Genomic DNA, 22677 nt, shown 5'->3' with positions numbered 1-22677 from the left:
GTCGCGACAGGACGGATTCACGATGTCACAGCGCCCCCTCCTCCCCTCGGCAGGAGCGCCCAGCGTCACGAAATGAAGCGGGAATTAATTAAAAACCACAACTCCCTGCCTGTCCCTGTCGCGACAGGACGAGCACCGCGACAGCCGAGATCTCCCAGCTGCATCTGCTCTGTCTCCCCACAGTCCTGGAGGGGCTTTTGTCCCTCGAGATTTGAGGTGGGGAACGCAGGAACTCCTCGGGAATGCGGCGATTCCTGGGAGCGCAGCAGCTCCTGGGGCTGCAGGAATCCCTCGGGAAATGCAGGAATCCCTCGGGAAATGCAGGAATCCCTCGGGAAACGCAGGAATTCCGCAGCAGCTCCTCAGGAATGTGACATTTTTCCCTTTTCCAGATGTGCTGTGCAGTCAGAGCCCCGGGTGCGGGTGCGGAGCTCACTGGATGATGTTGTTGTTGTTGTTGTTGTTGTTGTTGGGCACGCAGGGATCCACCTGCGAGCAGCAGGAGGGTGAGGAGCCCGCACAGGTGAGCCCGGCCCCACCTGCTCCCGGCTCCCCCGGCGCCGCTGCCGTGCTCACCTCCGTGTAGGTGGGGGGAGGCATGAACTTGAACTCGGGCGCGTACATGAAGATGGGGCTGTCGAAGCCGTCGGGATCGTCCAGCAGGGGCGTGGTGGGGCTCTCCAGGCGGTGATCCTCGGGCACGATGTCCAGGTAGCACGGGGGAGCTGTGGGGAGGCAAGGAGACGCTGATGAGCTCAGCTGGGAGATCACAGAGGGGTTCCACGCGCTCCGGAGAGGGGACCCCAGCCCGGGCAGCCCACCCCGCTCACCCTCGGGAGCATCGGGCAGGTTCAGGTCCACCCAGCTCATCTCGGAACTGGTCTGACTGGCCATGCTGGAGCTGCGGCTGCCGATGCCAGAGCGGCTCCCGATCACCAGGGGCAGCTCCAGGATGATCTTCTTGGAGCCTGGAACGCTGACATAAATCTGAAACAAAAAAAGCCAAATTCAGAAACTGTAGCGCAAAACCCCAGAATGACAACAACCCCCAGATGAGGAAAACGAGAACTCACCTGCAGGAAATATTCCACCCTCAGGATGTTGCAGCCCAGGATGGAAGGCTTCAGCTTCCTCACACGGATGGTTTTGCCACGCCACGACTCGGAGGTGCCCGAGATGATGTGGTTGCCACGGACACAGGAGAGTTTCTGGGAGAACACCTTGGTCTGCCCGTTGGCCAGGTAGGTGTGCTTGGCCACGATGGCCGCCTTGGGCACCACAATGCGCGAGCAGGTGTTCTCGAAGTCGGCGTTGATGCAGATCTCGTCACCTGCCAAGGGAATGACCAATTGTTAAAGGTGTTTGGGGTTTCCCCAAGGTTCCCCCACTGCAGCTCCCTGTTCCCAGCAATCCTCACCTTCACAGAAGCCTTTCCTGTCGATCTGGGCGCTGACAGACACGCGGCCATCGGGGATGAACATGCACGACACTTTCTTCTCCTTTTTGGCTGCAACTGGAGACTGTGGCGAGAGAAGGAACAGTCAAACACTGGCCCCATCTTGTCCTTCCAACCCTTCCTTCCTCCTTTTTTCCTTCCCCTTTTTGCAACCGAGCCTCGAATTCTCCTGGAGTGCCCAACACGCCCCACCCAGTGTCAGTTTCTGGAATTATCCACACCTCCTTAATCCCACCCTTAATCCCGCTCAGATCTGATTAAAGCCACCACGGGCTCGGGCTGACCCTCTCCAAGGGCTTTTCTCACCAGCTTCGAAAGAGAAAAGGGGCTCACCAGCAGTTCTGGGGTGTTGACATCCACAGGATCCATCACCTCGAAGCGTTTCTTGATCAGCTGAGCGGGGCAGGACGGGCGCTCCAGAGACGCCTGCACCCAGTAATCCACAGAGCCGTATTTCCCTTTGAATGTGGTGCCCAGCGGCCTGGAGACAAACAGGGGGTCACTCCAGAACCAAAATATGGATTTCCCAGTTTAATTCCAGTTTAATTCCAGTTTGATTCAACCCCAGTGGCAGCTGCTGCCTCATACTCACCCCTGGGGCAGCTCGAAGCCGAATTTGTACTCGTACTTGTTGCCGGGTCTCAGGATGACTGAGCCGTCGTCATCTGGAGGAGGAAAAGGGCAGGGAAATCATCAGGGTGATCCTGAGCTCCGAGGCTGTTGGGTAACCCCTGTGCACACCCCGGGAACCCCGTGTTCTCTGCCTGCACCTCACCAACACCCCGGGGCAGAGCTGAGCGTCCCGCTGGCTCCACCCCAGCTCCAGTTTCCCCTTTATCTCCCAGCTCCAGCCCCAGGGTGTGATCCTGTGCCCGGCCCTGGCCGTGCCACCACTGTTCCCAACCCCTGTGGAGTCAGAACACACCACAGCAGCTCCGCAGGCTCTGATTTTGTCCTTCAGCTCCTAAACTTCCACTTGGCTTGGCCAAGTTGTTAACTTTTCCTAGATTTGGTTATTTTTCCCAAACTCCAGACACAGCGTTAAGGCTGCGCTGGTGATCAAGGATTCTGAGGGTGGCCTTCCCAAACCCCCTACCCCATTCAGCCTCACCACACCCCTTCTGTGACCAAACCCTAAATTGGGTTGGGTTTATAAACCAATGTTTAAAGCCACCCTCACCCTTTTTCCAGCCCCATGGCCTCACCTGTGGGCTGCTCCTCAAGGGCCAGCACGTCCTCGAAGCGCAGGTACTCCATCTCCTGCCGGCACTGGGCCGGGCCCTTGGCCCAGGTCACCCTAGCCACGCCACACGCCAGCACCTTGACGGCGGTGACACGGGTCACCTCGGCCACCTCCACCAGCACTCGCCCGGCCACCTTGTCCCCGCTGAAGTAAACCTTGTCGGGCTCGCTGAAGGCCACAGCGAAGTTTTTCACCTTCTTGAACATCACCATGGCTGGGGTAGGACGAGGAGGAACGGTTTGATCAAGTAAAGGCTGCAGGGTTTTATCCCTGTAGGGCAACAAAATCCGCCCGAGGCAAAAAAAAAAAAAAAACGAAAAGGGAGCGGAGGCTTTGTTTAGAGAGACGCTGCGAAGTTCCCACAGGAGCTCCTTGCCCCGGGACCTCAGCGCTCTGAGGGAGCTGCTGCTGTCTCCACCTTTTATAGGCTCGGGGTCCCCGCCTACCCCCGCCCGCGCCTGTTGCTCCCGGGGCCGCCACGCTGAGGGCGCGTGGCCGGGCGTGCTGCTCGCGTGATCAGCGCGCTGATTGGCTGCCGCTGCCTTGTTTACGGCAGCACTGACCAATCAGAGCAGCGCCCGGGGAGCGTGGACAGCGTGTGAAGGAAAGCAGCGCGTGTTCAGCGGGGGCGGGACGGACGGGGGTGGAGTGACAGCTGGAGGGGCCAATGGGGAGCGAGAATGGGCGGCGGCTCTGGCCAATGGCGAGCGCGGAACACGATGTCATGTTCCCAGGGTGGGGGGGGGCACGGGGGTGTTGTTCCCAGTTTGGGACAGGCCGCGTTGTACTGGGAGCACTGGGAGCGGCCCCGAGGGGCCCTGAGGGGTGGGGAGGCTTCACCTCTTTCCTCAGAATCCTGCTCCCCATCCACGTTGTGAGAAATGAAATCTGGGGGCGCCTCCATTGCCCTCCCTCAGCCCCCCCAGTGAACTCTCCCCTATTAACTTGGGTTAATTAGGGCGGATTTGGGGTACGGATGAAACTGGGGGTGACTGAGCAGGATTTTCCCTTTTATGCTGATTCCATCCCCTGGAATCCTTCAGCTGCTTCTGAGGGGCTCCCTCAGCCCCTTGGATGGTATTTTCACCCCCCCCTGCACACACTCCCCTCTGTTATTTGGGGTAAATAAGGGTGAATTGGTGAATTTGGGGGTTCAGCATCAAATTTGGGGTTCCCAAATTGGGGGGATTTGAATTTGGGGTTCCCTCCCTGTTCCTGCTCTGTTTCTGGGACCGTTCTCACCACCTCGGTGGTATTTTTACCCCCCCCCCCCACCCCCCCGCACGCTTTATCTCCCCTCTGTTATTTGGGGTAAATAAGGCTGAGTTTGGGGGTTTCAGCATCAAAACCTGAATTTGGGGGGTCCCTCCATGCCCCTGATGTGTTTCTGACACTCCCCCCCCCATGATTTGGGGTAAATAAAGGTGAATTTGGGGGTTCCCCCCCTATTCCTGGTGTATTTCTGGGAGTGTTTTTTTGCTCCCCACTCTGTCCTGGGGACACTTTTTCCCAAAAAAATCCCTCCCAAACATCGACCCAAGCTGCAGCAAACACTCAAATCAATTCCATAACCCCTGGCCCTGTTTTCCAGCAGGGATTTGAGCACTAAAACAGAATTTCTCCTCCCCTCCAACCCCTCCAAAACAGACTTTGACTTCCAAGAAACCATCAGATTTCCCTCCCTGCACCAGCATTACTGCACGGCAAGAATTTGCTTTTTTCCTCTTTTTTTCCACCCACTTTTTGGTGCTTTCCCACCTCAGGAAAATCCAGAGGAAAGAGGAGAACAATGTCCATGGAGCCCTGGCCCTGTTTTGAGCAGTAAAACAGAATTTCTCCTCCCTTCCAACCCCTCCACAGGAGACTTTGGTTTCTGAGAAAATATCAGATTTCTCTCCCCACATCAGCATTGCTCACTCCAGAACAAGATTTTTCTCTTTTTCCTCTTTCCCCCCCAGTTTTTGGTTCTTTCCCACCTCGGGAAAATCCAGAGGAAGAAGAACAATGTCCAGGGACCCCTGGCCCTGTTTTCCAGCAGGGATTTGAGCAGTAAATCAGAATTTCTCCTCCTTCCCAACCCTTCCAAAGGAGACATTTTGGATAAACTATCAGATTTCTCTCCCCACATCAGCATTGCTCACTCCAGAACAAGAATTTGCTCTTTTTCCCTTCTTTTTACCCCAATTTTGGTGCTTTCCCACCTCAGGAAAATGCAGACCAAGGAGGAGAACAATGTCCATAAACCCCTGGCCCTGTTTTCCAGCAGGCATTTGAGCAGTAAAACAGAATTTCTTGTCCTTCCCAACCCCTCCAAAGGAAAATTTGGTTTCTGAGAAACTATCAGATTTCCCTCCCTACACCAGCATTACTCCACGACAAGAATTTGCTATTTTTCCTCTTTTTTTTCCCCCCAGTTTTGGTGCTTTCCCACCTCAGGAAAATGCAGAGGAAGAAGAACAATGTCCATGGACCCCTGGCCCTGTTTTCCAGCAGGGATTTGAGCAGTAAATCAGAATTTCACATTCAGCATTACTCCACTCCAACAATTTCCTCTTTTCCTCTTTATTTTTTTGCCCAGTTTTGGTCCTTTCCCAGCAGAGGAAGGAGAACAATGTCCATGGGGCGAGCCAGCAGTGGAAATAGGAGTGGCTGCCATTTCCAGGGAGGGTTTTGTTGGGTTTCTGTTGTTTTTGTTGGGAGTTGTCCTTCAGGGTTGTTTGTCCCGCTGTTCCTGGCGCTTTTCCTGCCCTTCTTCCCCCCGGAGTTAATTCACACCTGATCGTATAAACCGATAAAGCTCCGGATAAAGCCCGGGGCATAAACTGCCCTCCTGCCAAGCCACAGGACACAATTCCACCTTGAGAGGGAATTAATTATTCCTTGCTTGGTGCGCAGTGGAGGAAATTCACCTTTTTTACTCTGGTCCCTGTTGTCTCCCACTGGGACAAAATGATGGGTTCATGGAGAATTAGGAATATATAATTATAATTATAATTTATATAAATATAAAAATATATTTATATTATATGTGTATGTATTTATTTCTATATTATATGTTTACATACTGTATACTTACATTTATCTGTATTTATTTATGAAATATAAATATATAATATATCTATATTACATATTTTTATGTTTATATAAATATATAAATATAAATAATATATTTATATGTGCATGCATTTATTTCTATACTGTATGTTTATACATTATATATTTACATTTATCTGTATTCATTTACATTTGAAATATAAATATATATTTATATTATATGTTTATATAAATATAAATATATAAATAGTATATTTATATTATATGTATATGTATTTTGCTGTATTATATGCTTATATATTATATATTTACATTTCTTTATAGTAATTTCTATTTAAAATATAAATAGATAATATATTTATATTATCTATTTATATATTTCTATAATCCTGTTCATATGTTTAATATATATTAATAAATTAATATAATACATTAATATATTTATATATTAATATAATATATTTAATATGTTGATGTAATACATTTAATACATTAATATGTATTAATTATATTTAATATGAATTTATATACTATACTATACTATACTATTATATTATATTATATATGTGTATATATTTATACTGTATATATTTATATAATATATATTTCTATATTATGTAATAATCATTTCTATTTATAATATAGATATATAGAGTTTTATAATTAAAATAGAAATATTTAGAGATTTATAATGATAATTATAATAATAATTTGGTGAAAGGTGGGGAGCTTTTTCCAGCCTTCCCTGCCAGGGGATATTTGAGCCCTCAGATCTCTGCCCCTGTCAGAGCCCTGTTTATGCTCTCCCTCTCCAGTTCCCATCCCCTCAGACACATTCCAGCAGAGCCAAAGGGCCACGGAACTCATCAGGGAAATGATCCCAAGCACGTTCCACATCCCAAAAATCCTCCCTGAACTCCTCCAGCCCCCTCAGTCTGTGCTGCCCTTTCCCCCCCTGCCCCCCATCCCGGGCAATTCCCTCGAGGGCCAGGATTGCTCCAGGAATTCTGCATGGATCCGGAGGAGCGTTGGGATTTTTACTTGGGAAAAGCCAATTTTCCAATATCAAACCAATAAAATCAGGAGAGGAATCACCAGGGCAGGGAAAACCTCCTGCCAGCACTAAAATTTTATTTATACCCCTCCAAGCTTCTTTCCCATGGGCTCAGAGGTTCCCCAGGTGGATGGATGGGCAGCATGACAGGATCCATAATTTTTCCCGGAGCTCTTAAATAGAGAAAAGAGAATTCCAGGAAATCTGAATGAATCTGGAGTGGGGTGTCAGGATTTTCACTTGGAAAAAAGGCAACTTTCCCAATATCAAAACCAAGAAAATCAGGAGAGGAAAATCAAGAAAATCAGGGCAGGGACAACCAAGAAAACCAGGAGAGAAATCACCAGGGCAGGGACAACATCCTGCTCCCACTAAAATTTTATTTAACACTTTAACACCCATCCCATGGGCTCAGAGGTTCCCCAGGTGGATGGATGGGCAGAATGACAGAATCCATAATTTTTCCCGGAGCTCTTAAATAGAGAAAAGAGAATTCCAGGCCACTGTGACTCACTTATCCCTCCATGCCATGGCAATCTGGAATTCCTTTGAGCGTCAGGATTGCTCCAGGAATTCTGCATGGATTTGGGTTGGGGTGTCAGGATTTTCGGATTTTCGTTTGGAAAAAGCCAATTCTCCCAATATAAAATCTCCTTCAAAACCAAGAAAATCAGGAGAGGAATCACCAGCAGCTCTGGGCAGGAATGACCTCCTGCTCCCACTAAAATTTTGTTTAACACTTCAACACCCATGGGAGGGGTATTAAAGTGATAAATAAAATTTTAGTGCTGGCGGGAGGTTGGATCCAGGTGGATGGATGGGCAGAATGACAGAATCCATAATTTTTCCTGGAGCTCCTAAAGAGAGAAAAGAGAATTCCAGGCCACTGTGAGTCACTCAGCCTGGGAATAACCCACTTCCAAAGCCACAGGGGCAGAAAATGAACCCTGGGGTGACTCAGCCAGGGGAAGGGAATTGGGCACGGCTCAGACTTGTTTTTGCCAGCACAGCCCTCTGGTGCTGATAAGATCCGTGTTTTTTTTTTTTTATTTTTTCTCTGCTGCTGATAAGATCCTGTGCTTTTTTCTCCTCCAGGTTATCAGGGTTGGTTGCCAGGAGCTCCTGGGGCAGCCTGGCCTTTGTCCTTGCTATAAAAAAAAGCAGAATTTAGTCTGGATCGGTTGGAGAGAGGAGGATTCTTGCGGCCCTGCAGCTTCTCTGGGATGTTTATTCCATTTTTCTCACCTTATATGGTCCCTTCCAGCATTTTCCAGGCTGGGAAAGGGGGGGAGAGAGGGGCAGGGAGGGATCCAGAGTGGTTGGAGCAGGGGACAGAGTGTGCAGCTGGGAGCTGGGGTGGAAAAAGCATTTCCTCTGCTTGTTTGTGCACAGGGAACACTGGGAATGGAGCCCAGCTGGGAAAAAAAAAGGACTCTGGAACTGGGTTGGCTCCTGGAAAGCAGCTGCTTGTCCCACAATAAATATATTATATTATATATATAAATTTTATAGTTTTACTTTTATTTTTATATTTGTTTCTTTTTATATTTTATATATAATACTATGTATTTTTTATGTATTATAGATTATAGATTATATAATTTTATATATTTTCATATATTATATTGTATTCTATTTATTATAATATATTTGTGATATAGAAATATATTCTATTTATATATTATACAGAAATATATATAATATATTAAGATGTCTATTCTATATAAAATATAATGTAAAAATATATAGAAAATATCTATTATATAAATAAATAAAAAATTATATAATATAAAATTAAACAATGTAAAATATATAATATAATATAATATAATATAATATAATATAATATATTGTATATTGTATATTATATGTTATATATTATATATATTTTATATATATATGGAAATAAATTTATAGCCCAAGAGGAAGCCCAAAGCCTAGCAGAAAACTCACATGTAGAAACCAGAAAATGAGAAATACTGACTTAGAAAATACCATAAAATAAAATTAGTGTTGTTAAGGAAAGAATTGAACTAAAAAAGTGTTAAAAAAATAAAACTAAATACTTTAAAAAGTAGAACTATAAAAATATAATACTTGAGAAAAATAGAATTATAAAAATACATTATAATAAACCCCACTAAGAGTAATTTAAAATTATTAGCTTTAAAGCATTTACAACATAGTGTAACTACAACTAATAAACCAAAACCCACTTATAATGTATTATAATTAAAAAATAGTTAACTTCTAATTGTAATAACATAAATTATAACGTCTATTTTGGTAACATTTATCTCTATTATTTTATGACATTCATTTCTATTTTTATAACATTTATTTCTAGTCTATTTATTATTTATAACATTTGCCTATTTCTATAATGTTTCTTTTTAACATCTAATTATAACTCTCTATTGTCTCACCCTTCTTATAACACTAAAAATAAAACCAAAATTTTTAAAACACCTCTCAGTTGCCCCAGACTCTGAGTAAAAAAAAAAAAAAAAAAAGAAATTCTCAAAAATTCCCTTTTTTTTTTGCTGTTTTGTCCCTAGCAGAGGATTTTGACCCCTATATTTGAGATTCTGCAGGGTCAGGGATTGGGATCCCTTTTTCCCTGCCCTCAGGGCTTGCACAGGAGGATTTTTTCCTGTCAAATCCCATTTTTCCAGCTTCCACTGGAGACTGGGGTGTGGAAATTCTGCATCCAGGTGGGATTTCCTCCCCTGTTCTCTGCCCTGAGGGTGTTTTTTGGAGCAGGGAGGGGGAGAGAAGGTTCCAGAAGAGCTCAACTGTCCATAAATAGGGAGGAATTCAGATTTTGGGAATGCACAGTCCCGTGTTTGTCACCTTCTCTGTCAGGGACAGTGACAGCAGAGAGGGACAGAGCCCCTGGAGCCCTCAGACAGGAAAAAAAAGGGGAAATTTTCCTCATTTTCAGCAGCAGAAACTGCTCCAAGCTGGGAGTGTCAAGGTCAGGGAAGAAAAGTGTGGCTTGGAGCCATCTGGTGTCTGGAAGGTGTCCCTGCCTTGAGGAAAATGATCTTGAAGGTCTGTTCCAGCCAGAACCAACCTGGAAGGAATTCTGGAATTTTGGAATTCTGGAATTCTGTGATTCCTTGTGGATGGGGGTGAGGATGGAAATTCTGTAACTCTGGAGCTCTGACTGTGCCGCAGTGCTGGGTTCTGTGGACATCTAGAGGCTTTCCCAGGAATGGCAGAGGATTCTCCATCCATCATCCATCTGTACATCCATCCATCTGTACATCCATCCATCTGTACATCAGTCCATCATCCATCCATCATCCATCCATCATCCATCCATCCATCATCCATCCATCCATCCATCCATCATCCATCCATCATCCATCCATCTGTACATCCATCCATCCATCCATCCATCCATCATCCATCCATCCATCCATCTGTACATCCATCCATCTGTACAGCAGTCCATCATCCATCCATCTGTACATCCATCCATCCATCCATCTGTACATCCAACCATCCATCCATCCATCATCCATCCATCCATCTGTACATCCATCCATCCATCCATCCATCATCCATCCATCCATCTGTACATCCATCCATCCATCCATCCATCCATCCATCCATCCATCCGTACATCCATCCCTCCATCCATCCATCCATCCATCCCTCCATCCATCCATCTATCCATCCACCATCTCCTCCTGTCACAAGGCCACCCCGTCCCTCTGTCCCAGGCCACCATCTCCCTGTGTCCCAGGGCCACCACCTCCTCTGGACACCCTTCAGGATCTCAAACCCAATGCAGGTGTTCATCTAAATGGGGAAAAAGTGCCAAGGATGGGGTGGTCCTGTCCCATTCCCAAATTACCCCACCCTGCTCCTGCTCAGGGCCACCCCGGGGCAGGGACAGGCTCTTCCCCCACCCCACACCCAGGAGCAGAACGTTGGCACCACTCTGAGTTGTTGATGTCAACAAATTTCTTTCCATTGACGTCAGCGGACTTTGGATCGACCCTTCCCCTCCCTGGCTGATGTCACCTGCTCAAAAACATCTCAGCCTCTCCATTCAACTCCAGCAGAGCCCACTTGGGGGAATTCACCTCCCAGCTGAAGCTGAGGGGGTTCAGGGTGGTCTCCCAAGAGGAGGAGGCCTCAGGAGAAGGTTTGGGTTGGATATTTTGGGAATTGTGTTGGTGGGAAGGGAGGTCAGACGTTGGAACCGTCCTGGATGTGGTCAAAAACAAGTGGATGTGGTGCCTGGGGTCACGGGTCAGGAGTGGCCTTGGCAGTGCCGCGGGAGAGTTAATGATTAATGATCTCAGAAGTTTCTCCAACCTTAATGAGTCCACAATTCATCAGAAACAGTTTCTCTACGTTGTTATCCAGTTGTCAGAATTGTCCACGTTGGGCCACTCCTGGTGTAAGTCTGGGTTGGGTGGAGCTGCTGAGCCTCAAATCTGAAACCAGAGCTCTCCAAATCACAATTCCTGGACATTTTCAGTTTGGGAGCTGCTCCCTAAACTTCAGAGGTGGCTCCTGAGAAAGGGTTGGCAAGGCAAGCTCCAGGCCCAGTCCTGGTGGTGCAGGTTCCTGGCTGTTCAGGAGGTGGGAAGGTCTGGTTCCACTGGGAACCCTCCTTTCCCCATGGAATTCTTGTTGAGTGGCTCCACAGGCCAACAACTAAAGGACAATTAAGTTCTGCACCACCAAACCCATCCCATTTCCACCAGGAGCTCCAGCACCACCAACGCTGCTCCTGAGGGTTTCATCCCTACAGAGGTTTCATCCCTATGGAGAACATTCTCCCCACGGAGGATTTTATCCCCCTCCAGAGGGTTTTATCCCTCCCCAGATGATTTTCTTCCCAAAAGGAGATATCAGGAAGCAGCTGGCTTTCCTCTCCATCCACCCAAAGCTCTGGAGCCACGGGAGCAGGGGAGGAAGGAGATATTCTTATCCTCATCTGCCACTGCTGCCCAAAGACATGAAGGGACAGATGACGGGAAATGGGGACTCAAAAATAGACCCTTTAATGTCAAACCCATCAGGGATTACCAGGAACAGAATAAAAAATAAAAAACATGGAGCAGGTCTCCTGCTCCTCGCTGAGTGCTCTGAGCACCCATCCGAGGGGGAACTCACCGTGGTATCCATGAAATTATTTCCTGTGCGTTCTTTGTGCTCTGGGCACAAAAGAGTGAAGAGAAAATCCTGTGGATGTATTGAAACTTGAATTGCAGAACCTCCCTTGGTGGAGCCTCCGTGCCTGGAGGGGCGGAAATTCCCTTTTCCCCCACGTCCACAAGCCCTTCCTGCAATTCTGTGGGACAGGGATGGCCAAGTTTTTAACAATTTATTAAAAATAAAGGAAAGTCTTCCCTAAGGAAATCATTTCTCCTGTAGAGCTCCATCTGCTTTACTGAAATCCTCTGAAATATGGGAAATTTGCCCTCCCCTCTGCAGTCCTGTACCTTCCATGGGGCAATACCTGCCCCTCTGTGTGCCCAGCTGGATCCTTGCCATCAGGAATTCTGTTTTTCCAAGCAAAAGCTCCAGTTTGGGTTGGACTTGAGCAGCAACAGAGAACCGGGGCCCAAGGGAGAGAATTCCCAAGAGAATTTTGTCCTCCCTAAAACCTGACACCGGTCCCCAAGCCCAGACCCGGCTAAATGGAGTCCACAACAGGTGCTAAGAAAACAAGGAAAAATAGCAACAGTGGCCTGGGATATGGGAGATCTCAAGCTCCACAGCTCCCACTGCTGGAGATTCATTTGTTATTTATCCTGGAAGAGGAGACATGGACAAAACCGGCTGATTTTTACTCAAAAGTCTCCCTCTTGGTCACAATGTTCCCCAAAATTATTTGTGGCCTTGCTCTGCTTTGGGAGCAGCTGAGTGAAAGGTCCCAAATCCATTAAATTTTTTCTTTTTACTGCCCAAAAATTGGGCTTTGGGCTCTGAGTCTGTTATTTCTGGATTTATAGCGTTCCTGAGTGGAATTCTGCTGGATTAACAAGGGGAGAAAGGTGGGAAGTGATTTATGGAAAGGCTCAGAGGGGGTTTGTAACCCTGGGGGTTTATTTTCCTTTGATGCACCAAAATGCCACATCCTGAGGGGAAAAGGAACGTGTCAGAATGGAACGGAAAAATTTGGAACTGCCTTCAGGGCAGGGGAAGGAACGTGTCAGAATGGAGCAGAAAAATTTGGAACTGCCTTCAGGAGAGGAGCTGGGAGCAGCTGCACCATCCATGTGAGACCAGGGGTGCAAACCAGGGGTTCACCCCTTCCCTCTCTTGGATCTCTGAGACACCTTCAAGGTGAGGAACCTTCAAGGTGGAGCCAGCAGCTCTCACAAGTTCCCTACAGAGCAAGCAGGCCTTAAAAGTGCAACAAACCAGCCCAAAATCCACACGGGAGGAGGAGGATGAGGAGCAGAAACGACGGAGAGCTGAGCTGGCAGCCTCCCCCAGACTGGAAGATGTGGAGCTTCTCAGCATCGGGCAGGAAGAGCCGGGCATCCTCCAGTGCCCCGTGCGCCGCCATGGTGAAGTTGGCATCCCCAGAGGTGACCACGTCGAAGACGCACGACTGGAAGTAGACATCCTCCACGGGCAGCATCTCCCGGCACAGCGCCCGCGCCGTCTCGGCGGGGACGCGGCCGCGCCCGCGGGGGCTGCGGGACATGCGCTGGCTGTGGGGGCAGCCGCCCACGCAGAGCTGCAGGTCCTGCTCCTCCGTGAAGGCCCTGGCCACCTCCTCGGCGGCGCGGATGGAGAAGGAGAGCTGGCGGCCGGCCTGGCGCACGGCGATGGTGGTGCCGATGTAGCTGGCGCGGATCTCCACGTGCCGGCCGGGGCTGAGCTCGCGGATGGACAGGCTGCTCCCGCCGGGACGCGCGCCGCCGTCGACGGAGCCATCCTGGAAGGCTGCGGGGACGTTGTCCAGCTCGGCCTGGTAGACCTTCTGGTCGATGCACTCCTTCATGTTCTTGAAGATGATGGTGAGCTGTGGGGAGTGGGGTTGGAGGGGGGGTGAGTGTGGTGGGTGTGGTTCCATCACAGGGGTTGGGGGTAACTCAGGATGGAGGTGTCACCTCACCTATCCATCCTCAAACCATTCCTGCACAGTCCTTTGGGGATAATTACAAACTTTCCTTCTTTTTTTAACACCTTTTAAGCAATGGAAAACTCAGGTGGGGCCAAACCCAGCAAGATTCCTCCAGGTACCCCATGGACCACAAAATTCCTCCAGGTACCCCAAGATTCTCCAGGTACCCCTTGGACCACAAGATTCCTCCAGATTCCTTCAGGTATCTCATGGACCACAAGATTCCTTCAGATTCCCCATGGACCACAAGATTCCTCCAGGCACCCCAAGATTCCTCCAGGCACCCCATGGACCACAAATTCCTCCAGGTAACCCATGTACCACAAGATTCCTCCATGTACCACAAGATTCCTCCAGGTACCCCAAGATTCCTTCACCACTGTTGTCCCTCCTTCCTCATCCCCCCCCGGGGTCTGAAGGGGTTCCAAGGATTTTGGGAAGCACAGGAGATGCCCTGACCCTGGATTTGCCCCCCATCCTGTGCGCTAACCTCACCTTGCTGGTGACCGTCGCGTTGGACCCCTTGGCCACCGGCGAGCTGGTGGCTTGCACAAACAGATAATCATTGTCCAAGAGCGGCCAGGAGCCCTCCACGCGGCACGTGTGGAAATCATCATGAAAGGTTCGGATGTGGGGGTCCCCAAAAGCAGCGCAGTGCTGGAAACCGGGGGGCCGGCCGTGCTTGTAGAGGAAACTCCTCTCGTAATCGCAGATATCGAGCGAGTCGAAGCCGTGCGCGGCGTTGGGCGCCGCGGGCCGGGGCCGCGGTGGGGCCGTGGGGCCTTCCTTGGAGCAGTTGTTCTGGATCATGAGGTCCTCGATGCCGTGCACGGCCGAGTGGAAGGCCAGGTCGCCGCGGCAGGTGCGCGCGGTGCGGCGGGTGCACAGCGAGTAGGAGCGCAGCGCGGTGCAGAAGGCGGCGCCGCGCTCGGGGCCGCGCAGGTGGAGCGTGGCCGCCACGTACTCCGAGTTGCAGCGGAGGATCTTGCACTGGGAAGAGACTGAGAGAGGAAAGATGGGTTGGGGAAAGGGCAGCTTGTCCTCCTCTGTTCCAGATTTCAAGGCGAGATGTGTTCTGTTACCATCTGAGTGGCCGTTGGCTTTTGTCAAGTGGGCGGTTTTCCTTATCTCTTCCACAATTGTGGTGATGTTCCTCACTCGGGGTTCACCAAATGTGGAATTTGCTGGCAATCCCAGCATGGGAAGAGATGAGAATCTTGACTCCATGTGTCAGAAGGCTGATTTATTATTTTATGATATATATATATATATATCTATTGTCGCCATGGTATTTTCTGAAAAATCCTTTTGTTAAGATCTTTTCTGAAGCTGAGAAGCCTCAGAAATGAAATGTAAACAATAATTATCTGCTGCTGTAAAATGCAACAGGTGCATCTTTGATTAGTCTCATGTAGTTGTTTTTAATTAATGGCCAATTACAGTCCGGCGGTCTCGGACTCTCTGAGAGTCACAAGATTTTATTGTCATTCCTTTCTGTTCCTTTCTGATGAAATCCTTTCTTCTATTCTTTAGTATAGTTTTAATATGTCATTTTATTTTAATATAATATATAATAAAATAATAAATCAGCCTTCTGAAACATGGAGTCAAGATTCTCATCTCTTCCCTCATCCTGGGATCCCTGTAAACACCACCACACCTTATCTCTTCCACAATTGTGGTAATGTTCCTCACTCAGGGTTCACCAAATGTGGAATTTCCAGGCAACCCCGAGATGGGAAGAGATGAGAATCTTGACTCCATGTTTCAGAAGTCTGATTCATTATTTTATTATATATATTATATTAAAATAAAATGCTATATTAAAACTAAAAAAATTCCCTAAGCTATAGGGTTTTTTCCCTTTTCTTTAAACCTACTCTAAACTAAACACCCAAAAAACCACCACCAACCCACACCTATAACCCACCAAACTAAACCTAAACCACAACATTCCCCACACCATCCAGCTCGAGATTCTCATGGAGATTCCTCCTGAAAGCATTTTTCTCCTGATTTTTACAGAGAACAACCCTGCCCATGCTGATCCTTACCATGCCTGAGGAGGAAGAGGAGCAGGAAAGCTCGGAGGAAGAGGCTGGAATTTTCCAGCTGCCCTGGGCTCCTACTGTGGGCAGCTCTCCCCATTCCCATCCATGCAGAACTCGGGGGGTCTCTCACCCACCAGCAGCTCCCGGCTTCATTCAGCAGCTCCCCTGAAACCAAAGGTGGGACTGGAGAGATGGGACTGAGAGGGGCCCTTTTAAACACCATTTAAACAATGGAAAACTCAGGTGGAGCCAAACCCAACAAGATTCCTTCAGGCACCCCAAAATTCCTTCAGGTACCCCTTGGACCACAAGATTCCTTTGGACACCCCATGGACCACAAGATTCCTTTCAGCATCCCAAGATTCCTCCAGGTACCCCATGGACCACAAGATTCCTTTGGTCACCCCATGGACCCCAAGAGTCTTTCAGGTACCCCAAGATTCCTCCAAGCACCCCTTGGACCACAGGAGCAAGTCCAACCCAGCACTTCCAAGGCCACCACTTGTCCCCAGGTGGTTTTGAACACCTCCAGGGATGTGACTCCACTTTGCCACACCCTGACCACCCTTTCCATGAGGAAATTTCATCCCCCTGAAGTTTTATCACCCCGATATCCAACCTAAGCCCCCCACCCCGGTTTTTCTTGAGCCGTTTCCTCACAGGGGTGGGCGTTGAGCATTTCACTCCACCCTCACTTTGGGGACACCACAGGTGGGACCAGAGCCACCCCTGGGTGCCAACCACACCCTGGGACCCTCATTCCTGCTCTCCCACTGCCCCCTCACCTGGATCAGCCTCCTCAGGAGCTCCTTCCCCGCGTCCTTGTCACCAGCTCTGCCCCAGGTGACAACCACAGAAACCCGTGGAATAACCCAGGAGAATTCCAGCCCCCCTGGGCTCCTCCATGCTCCTGGATGAACTTGGGGTCCCAGGAGCCCAAATTCAGGGCACAGAGAAGGGATCCCCCTGTGGCTCCTCGTCCCCGGCCACCTTTGCTCTGTCCTTTCCCCCCGCGGGGCAGAGGCGGGGGCTGAAATCGATCCCTCTAAATTTAGCTGGGCTCTGCTCCAGCCTGGAACCACAGCCAGAGCCTGGAGAAGGTGGGGCACAGCAGCTCCAGGTTTGGGGAGCCCCCAGACCCTGGGGAATGTGGGAGCTTCCCTGGGATTTCCTCCTTGGAAGCTCCCGTGGGCACCACCCGGGGGTGAATCTTTGTGGAAAAGCTTTTCCCTGTGGGACGTGTCCAGCAGAAAATGGGGATGGTCCCTGCCAGGGAACGCTTTTCCAACGTTTTGTCTCCTGGGGCACAGCCAGGTCCTGAAGGCAAACATGGCACGGGCCAAAGTTGGCCAATGTCCCCAGGGATCGATGGCCAGTGTCCCCAGGGCTGGTGGCCAATGTCCCCAGGGGTCAATGACTGCCAGGCCATGCTGGCTGCACTCCTGAAATCCCACCTACACCTGCTGCAAGGAGAAGGAATGGTCAGGAATGTCCAAACTGGGATTTTCAGGTCCATTCCCACCTACACAGGTGCAGGAAGCAGCTGCACCAACCCCTGCAAGGAGAAGGAATGGTCAGCAATGGTCAGCAATGGTCAGCAATGGTCAGGAATGTCCAAACTGGGATTTTCCAGGTCCATTCCAGAGGACAGGGGTGGGAATTTGGGTCTCTCAGCATTGTAGCACCCACAAATCCCTTTGGGAACACAATCCAGGAAATCCTTCTGGCTCCCAAACCAAGTTCCTGCTGTTTTCCACCTGCAGGGAGCAAATCCTGGCGCCCAGCTGAGCCCAGGAGGGCTCTGGGATTGGGGTGGGAAGAGAAGAATTTGGGGAAATCAATGTTTTTCAGAGGGCTGGAAGAGTGGATCCCTCCTCTTTCCAGGATGCACAATCAGTCCCAAAGGATGCACTCCTCCTTCCATGCCATGCTTGGGAGGAAATAAATCCCATTCCTCCAGAAATAAGGAAAATATTCCCATTCCTCCAGAAAAACAGGAAATAAATCCCATCCCTCCATAAATAATGGAAATAAACCCCATCCCTCCATAAATAAGGGAAATAAATCCCATCCCTCCAGAAATCAAGGAAATAAATCCCATGCCTCCAGAAATAAAGGAAATAAACCCCATCCCTCCATAATAAATAAAGGAAATTAATAGCATCCCTCCATAAATAAAGGAAATAATCCCATCCCTCCAGAAATAATGGAAATAATCCCTTCCCAAGCATAAATAAAGGAAATAAAAATATAAAAAATCCCATCCCAAGCACAAATCCCATCCCTTCATCCCCACACCTCATCCAAGGATCCCAGCACCCCCCTTACCCCAGAAAATTCCACCAAATCCCCCCAGATCCAGAGGAAAATCCCGGTCCTTGGTCAGGGTGGGAATGAGGAGGGAATCCCGGCTGTTGCCACCCAGAGGGAGGAAAAAACAGCTGAAAATTCTGACAGGGGACAGCAGGGGCTGAGTGGGCTCTGAGAGCACTTTAAAAATAGCCAGGGGGGATTCTGGATCCCAAAAGGCAAATTCCAGTGGGGAGGGGAAGGGAGAGCCAAGATTTCCCAAGCACACACGGAGAAATGGCGTCAGGTGGGCATGGAATCCCTCAGAGCTGCCCATCCTGAGGGCTCTCCAGGTGTGGGAGAGGTTTTAATGGGATTTCTGTGAGCCACGGAGAAGTTTGAGATCCATGTTCAGCCCTGAAAGGATTTCCTACCCAGGTGCTTGACATAGAAACCAAGGAAAAAAGGAGAAATAAGAAAAATAAATAAGATAAATAAGAGAAAGTCTATTCCAATAAATAGTTTGAAGCCTCCTGAAAATGGAGTGTTGCTTGGTGTTGTCTCCATCTCAACTACGACAGGGATTTTGGGGGGGATTTGGGGATTTGTGGAGAGGTTTTACAGAGACTTCTTGAGCCAGAGAGAAGTTTGAGAAGAGGTGGCACCCTCACCCATGAGGTGGCAGCAGGACTGGCAGGAACCCCAAAAAAAGTAAAAAAAAAAAAAAGAAAAAAAGACCAAAATAACTTCCTTTTAGTTTTTAGGGAATCTCCTAAGGGCGAATCTGGAAAATGAGGGTGAACTTGAAGAATTAAGGATGATCTGGGAAAAATCAGGATGAAAAGAGAAATTAATAAGGAAATTATGAGGAGAAATAAAAATGAGAGTGAATCTGGAAAATATGAGGGCAGTGCTGGAAAAATAGGGGTGAATATGGAAAAATCAGGATAAAAATAGGAAAATCAGGATGAACGTGGAAATATCAGGATGAAATAGGAAAAGAATAAAGTGTATCTGGAAAAATGAGGAGAAATAAAAAATGAGAGTGAACCTGGAAAATATGAGGGCAGTGCTGGAAAATAGGGGTGAATACAGAAAAATCAGGATAAAAGTAGGAAAATCAGGATGAACCAAGAAAAATAAGGATGATCTGGGAAAAATCAGGATGAAAATAAGGAAAAAATGAGGAGAAATAAAAAATGAGAGTGAATCTGGAAAATATGAGGGCGGTGCTGGAAAAATAGGGGTCAATATGGAAAAATCAGGATAAAAGTAAGGAAATTAAGGATGAACCGGGAAAAATCAGGACGATCTGGGAAAAATCAGGACGAAATTAGTAAAAGAATGAGGAAAAAAATGAGAAATAAAATGTCCCCCCGTGTCCCCCTAGCACGCCTGGCCACGCCCCCACACCGCGGTCTCCGCCTCCTTTCCCATATAAGGATAAAGGGGGCGTGGTGATTTTGTGTGTGGGCGGGGCTTAGCGGTTGGGTCACGTGGTGTAACTGCGGCGGTGTCACGTGACGGCGGGAGCGGTGAGGGCCGTGAGGGGAGCAGGGGGACCATGAGGGAACCGGGGGGGGATCGGGAAGGAACCGGGGGCTTTGGGGACTCCGGCAATACCTGCTGGTGCCGGGGGGTGCCCTGTGGGAGGATCGGGGGTACAGGGGGGCTCTGAGGGGAGTCAGGGCCTTTCCGAGAGCTCCGGGCCTGAAAGGTCGCCGGGACACCCCCGTGCTGTTCCCCGGGGCGAGGGCTGTTCAAGGAGGGTCCCCGCCCCCAGCCCCCCTTTATTCCCCATTCCAGCCCCTCCGACACCCCCAATAACAGCGGCTGACCCGGCAGAGCCCCCCGCAAGTCACCTCTCCGTGTTCTCTCCTCCTGAGACCCTGAATCCTCATCCCTGTCCCCCTCCTCTAATGTGGGGTCCTCTCCTGGGGCTCAGGGGGTCTTCTCCCCTTGCACCCCCAATTCCCCCCTCTCTCTTGCAGCCTTTCTCCAATTCTGGGGGTCGGGGGAGGGTTTCTCCCCTTGCACCCCCCAGTTTCCCCTCTCTCTCTCTCGCAGCCCTTCCCCGATGCGCGGTCCCCTCCTGAGGGTCCGGGGGGGTCTCTCCCCCTGCACCCCCTAATTCCCCCCCTTTCTCTCGCAGCCCTTCCCCGATGCGGGGTCCCCTCCTGCACCCCTAATTCCCCCCTCTCTCTGTTCCAGCCCTTCCCCGATGCGGGGTCCCCTCCTCGCCGCCGCGGCCGCTGCCATGGGTGGCCCGGGCGGTCCCTTAGCCCGCACCATCCGTGCCAAGCTGACCGCCGCCCTCCAGCCCACGCACCTGGAGGTCCGCGATGACTCCCCCCGGCACGGGGGCCCCCCCGGAGCCGAGACGCATTTCGGGGTGCTGGTGGTGAGCGCGCTCTTCGCGGGGCTGTCGCCGCTGCAGCGGCACCGCCTGGTGCACGAGGCGCTGCGGGCCGAGCTGGCCGGGCCCCTGCACGCCCTGCAGGTCACGGCCCGCACCCCCGAGCAGTGGCACAGCGACCCCCAAAACCCCCCCGCGCCCCCCTGCCTGGGGGGCTCCAAGAGGGAGAAACGGCGCGGGGCTGGGGAGGAGGAGGAGGAGGCGGCGGGGAAGCAGTGACGGCGCTGGGAGAGGCACGGGAGCGGCGTGGGGATGCTGGGACCCCCCCCCAAAAACTGTGTGAGGCTGCCAGGAGCCCCCCGGGAACAACAAGAACCCCTCAGGAACAACAGGGACCCCCGAGGAATAACAGGACACCCCCAGGAACAACAGGACATCCCCAGGAACAACAGGGACCCCCAAGGAATAACAGGACACCCCCAGGGACAACGTGAGACCCCCCCCAGGAACAACAGGAGCCCCTCAGGAACAACAGGAACCCCCCAGGAACAACACAACACCCCCAGGAACAGCTTGGAGCTCATGGGAGCCCCCCCAAAACTGTGTGGAGCTCATGGGAACCCCCCTAGGAACAACAGGCACCCCCCAGGAACAACATAGGGCTGCCAGGACACCCCCAAGAACTGTGTGAGGCTGCCAGGACCCCCCCCAGGACCAACGTGGGGCTCCTGGGACCCCCCTCAAGAACAACAGGGGGCTGCCAGGAACAAGGTGGGACTGCCAGGACCCCCACCCAAAAACTGTGTGGAGCTCCCAGGACACCCCCAGGAACACCAGGACCTCCCAAGAACAACGTGGGGCTCACAGGATCCCCCTCCAAGAACACCAGGACCCCCCCAGGAACAACAGGACGCCCCCAAGAACAATGTGGGGCTGCCAAGAACCCCCACAAAAACTGTGTGGACCCCCCCAGGAACAACATGGGGCCCCTGGGACCCCCACCCCGTTTTCAGCATTGGGAGGGGACAAAAATAATTGGGGTGACCCCCCCTCCCTGTGATGCCCTGCCCCAGCCCAGCACCCCCACCCTGCTCCCACCCTGTGGGGGATATTTGGGGTGTCCCTCCCATTTAATCTGAATTCATGAATTAATTTAAATAAAAGTGTTCTGTGGGCAGCTGGAGAATCCTTTTTTTTTGGAGGGGGGGTGGTTGGTAATTATTTTATGCTTTTTTTGGGGGGGGGGGGATGGGTTTTTTTTGGATGGTTTTTTTTTTTTTTTTCCATTTTAATTAATTTACAAACACCTGAAACTACAGCACGGCACGACAGAGCTACGGGGGGGGCCGGGGGGGGGCCCCCCAAGGACCAGCTACACCAAGGAGGGGACAAAGCACACGGGGGGGGCTGCTTGGAATGGGGGGGGGCTGCCCTGGGGCTGGGGGGGCCCCCCAGCTCTGCCCAACGCCATGGGAAGGGAGCAGAGCATGAGGAACCCCCCAAACCCCAAACTTTGAGGGGGCACAGCACTGGGACCCCCCCTGAACCCCGATTTGAGCACTGGGGACCCCTTGCACCCCGATTTTTTTTTTTTTTGGGGGGGGGGGGGTTTAGGGGCTGTTTGTGCTTTGCAAACCGCTGGTGGTTTTGGGGTGGGGGGAGGAAAAAGGGAGGGGATTATTAATAGGGGATGTGGGGGGGACTTGGGGTGCAGGGAGGAGGAAAAGGGGGTGCAGGGAGCCCCCCCCCCAACTCCCCCTGACCCACACCAGCCTCCCTCAAACTGGGGAAAATCCTTTAAAAATCAGTTAAAAATCCCTAACTGGCAGTTTTGGGGGTCCCCCACTGCTGCACCCCAAATGGGGGGGACAGGGGGGGCTGTGCTTTGCACCCTGAAAGTTGGGGTGGGGGGCACCCAAAAATTGGGGCATCCTGGGGGGGGGGCACCCTAAAATTGTCAAGGGGGTCCAAAGGGAGATGAACCCCCCCAAAGGGAGCTGCACCCCCCAAAGGGAGCTGCACCCCGATATTTTCTGCACCCCCCAAAGGGAGCTGCACCCCAATATTTT

General features: G+C 50.5%; 3 protein-coding genes across 3 annotated transcripts; 1 reads left to right on the top strand and 2 right to left on the bottom strand.

The window, feature by feature from the left end:
* Positions 1-325: 325 nt before the first annotated feature.
* Positions 326-3049, bottom strand: TXNIP (thioredoxin interacting protein). Its single transcript, XM_054294795.1, has 8 exons — positions 2662-3049; positions 2049-2121; positions 1790-1937; positions 1418-1520; positions 1074-1330; positions 831-987; positions 577-725; positions 326-489 (listed from the first exon to the last, which is right to left on the bottom strand). The coding sequence occupies exons 1-8, from the start codon at positions 2909-2911 to the stop codon at positions 433-435; spliced, it is 1194 nt and encodes a 397-aa protein (XP_054150770.1). The 5' UTR covers positions 2912-3049; the 3' UTR covers positions 326-432.
* A 10100-nt stretch (positions 3050-13149) lies between these two features.
* On the bottom strand, positions 13150-16642 carry HJV (hemojuvelin BMP co-receptor). Its single transcript, XM_054294783.1, has 4 exons — positions 16624-16642; positions 15967-16146; positions 14408-14913; positions 13150-13810 (listed from the first exon to the last, which is right to left on the bottom strand). Exons 1-4 carry the CDS (start codon positions 16640-16642, stop codon positions 13184-13186), a joined length of 1332 nt encoding a protein of 443 aa, XP_054150758.1. The 3' UTR covers positions 13150-13183.
* Positions 16643-19726: 3084 nt separating this feature from the next.
* On the top strand, positions 19727-21039 carry BOLA1 (bolA family member 1). The gene is made up of 2 exons (XM_054294829.1): positions 19727-19787; positions 20464-21039. The coding sequence occupies exon 2, from the start codon at positions 20474-20476 to the stop codon at positions 20885-20887; it is 414 nt and encodes a 137-aa protein (XP_054150804.1). The 5' UTR covers positions 19727-19787; positions 20464-20473; the 3' UTR covers positions 20888-21039.
* Positions 21040-22677: the final 1638 nt, after the last annotated feature.

Source organism: Melozone crissalis, unplaced genomic scaffold, assembly GCF_028551555.1.
Source record: "Melozone crissalis strain CALT ecotype California unplaced genomic scaffold, PUWL_Pcris_2 ptg000323l_1, whole genome shotgun sequence".
NCBI classification, from domain to species: Eukaryota; Metazoa; Chordata; class Aves; order Passeriformes; family Passerellidae; genus Melozone; species Melozone crissalis.
The sequence above is the reverse complement of the archived record's forward strand: the minus strand, read 5'-3'. Positions and strand labels throughout refer to the sequence as shown.

Excerpts from the sequence above, each read along its gene's own strand:
- BOLA1 (XM_054294829.1), top strand. The coding sequence starts at position 20,474 with ATGCGGGGTCCCCTCCTCGCCGCCGCGGCCGCTGCCATGGGTGGCCCG.
- HJV (XM_054294783.1), bottom strand. Across the intron at positions 14,914-15,966 it reads CCTCTTCCTCCTCAGGCATG|TCTCTTCCCAGTGCAAGATC; the intron begins GTAAGGATCAGC and ends TTCCTCTCTCAG. Across the intron at positions 13,811-14,407 it reads ACGCGACGGTCACCAGCAAG|CTCACCATCATCTTCAAGAA; the intron begins GTGAGGTTAGCG and ends CACTCCCCACAG.
- TXNIP (XM_054294795.1), bottom strand. The coding sequence starts at position 2,911 with ATGGTGATGTTCAAGAAGGTGAAAAACTTCGCTGTGGCCTTCAGCGAG. Across the intron at positions 1,938-2,048 it reads GGCTTCGAGCTGCCCCAGGG|GCCGCTGGGCACCACATTCA; the intron begins GTGAGTATGAGG and ends GTTTGTCTCCAG. Across the intron at positions 490-576 it reads CTCCCCCCACCTACACGGAG|GTGGATCCCTGCGTGCCCAA; the intron begins GTGAGCACGGCA and ends TGCTGCTCGCAG.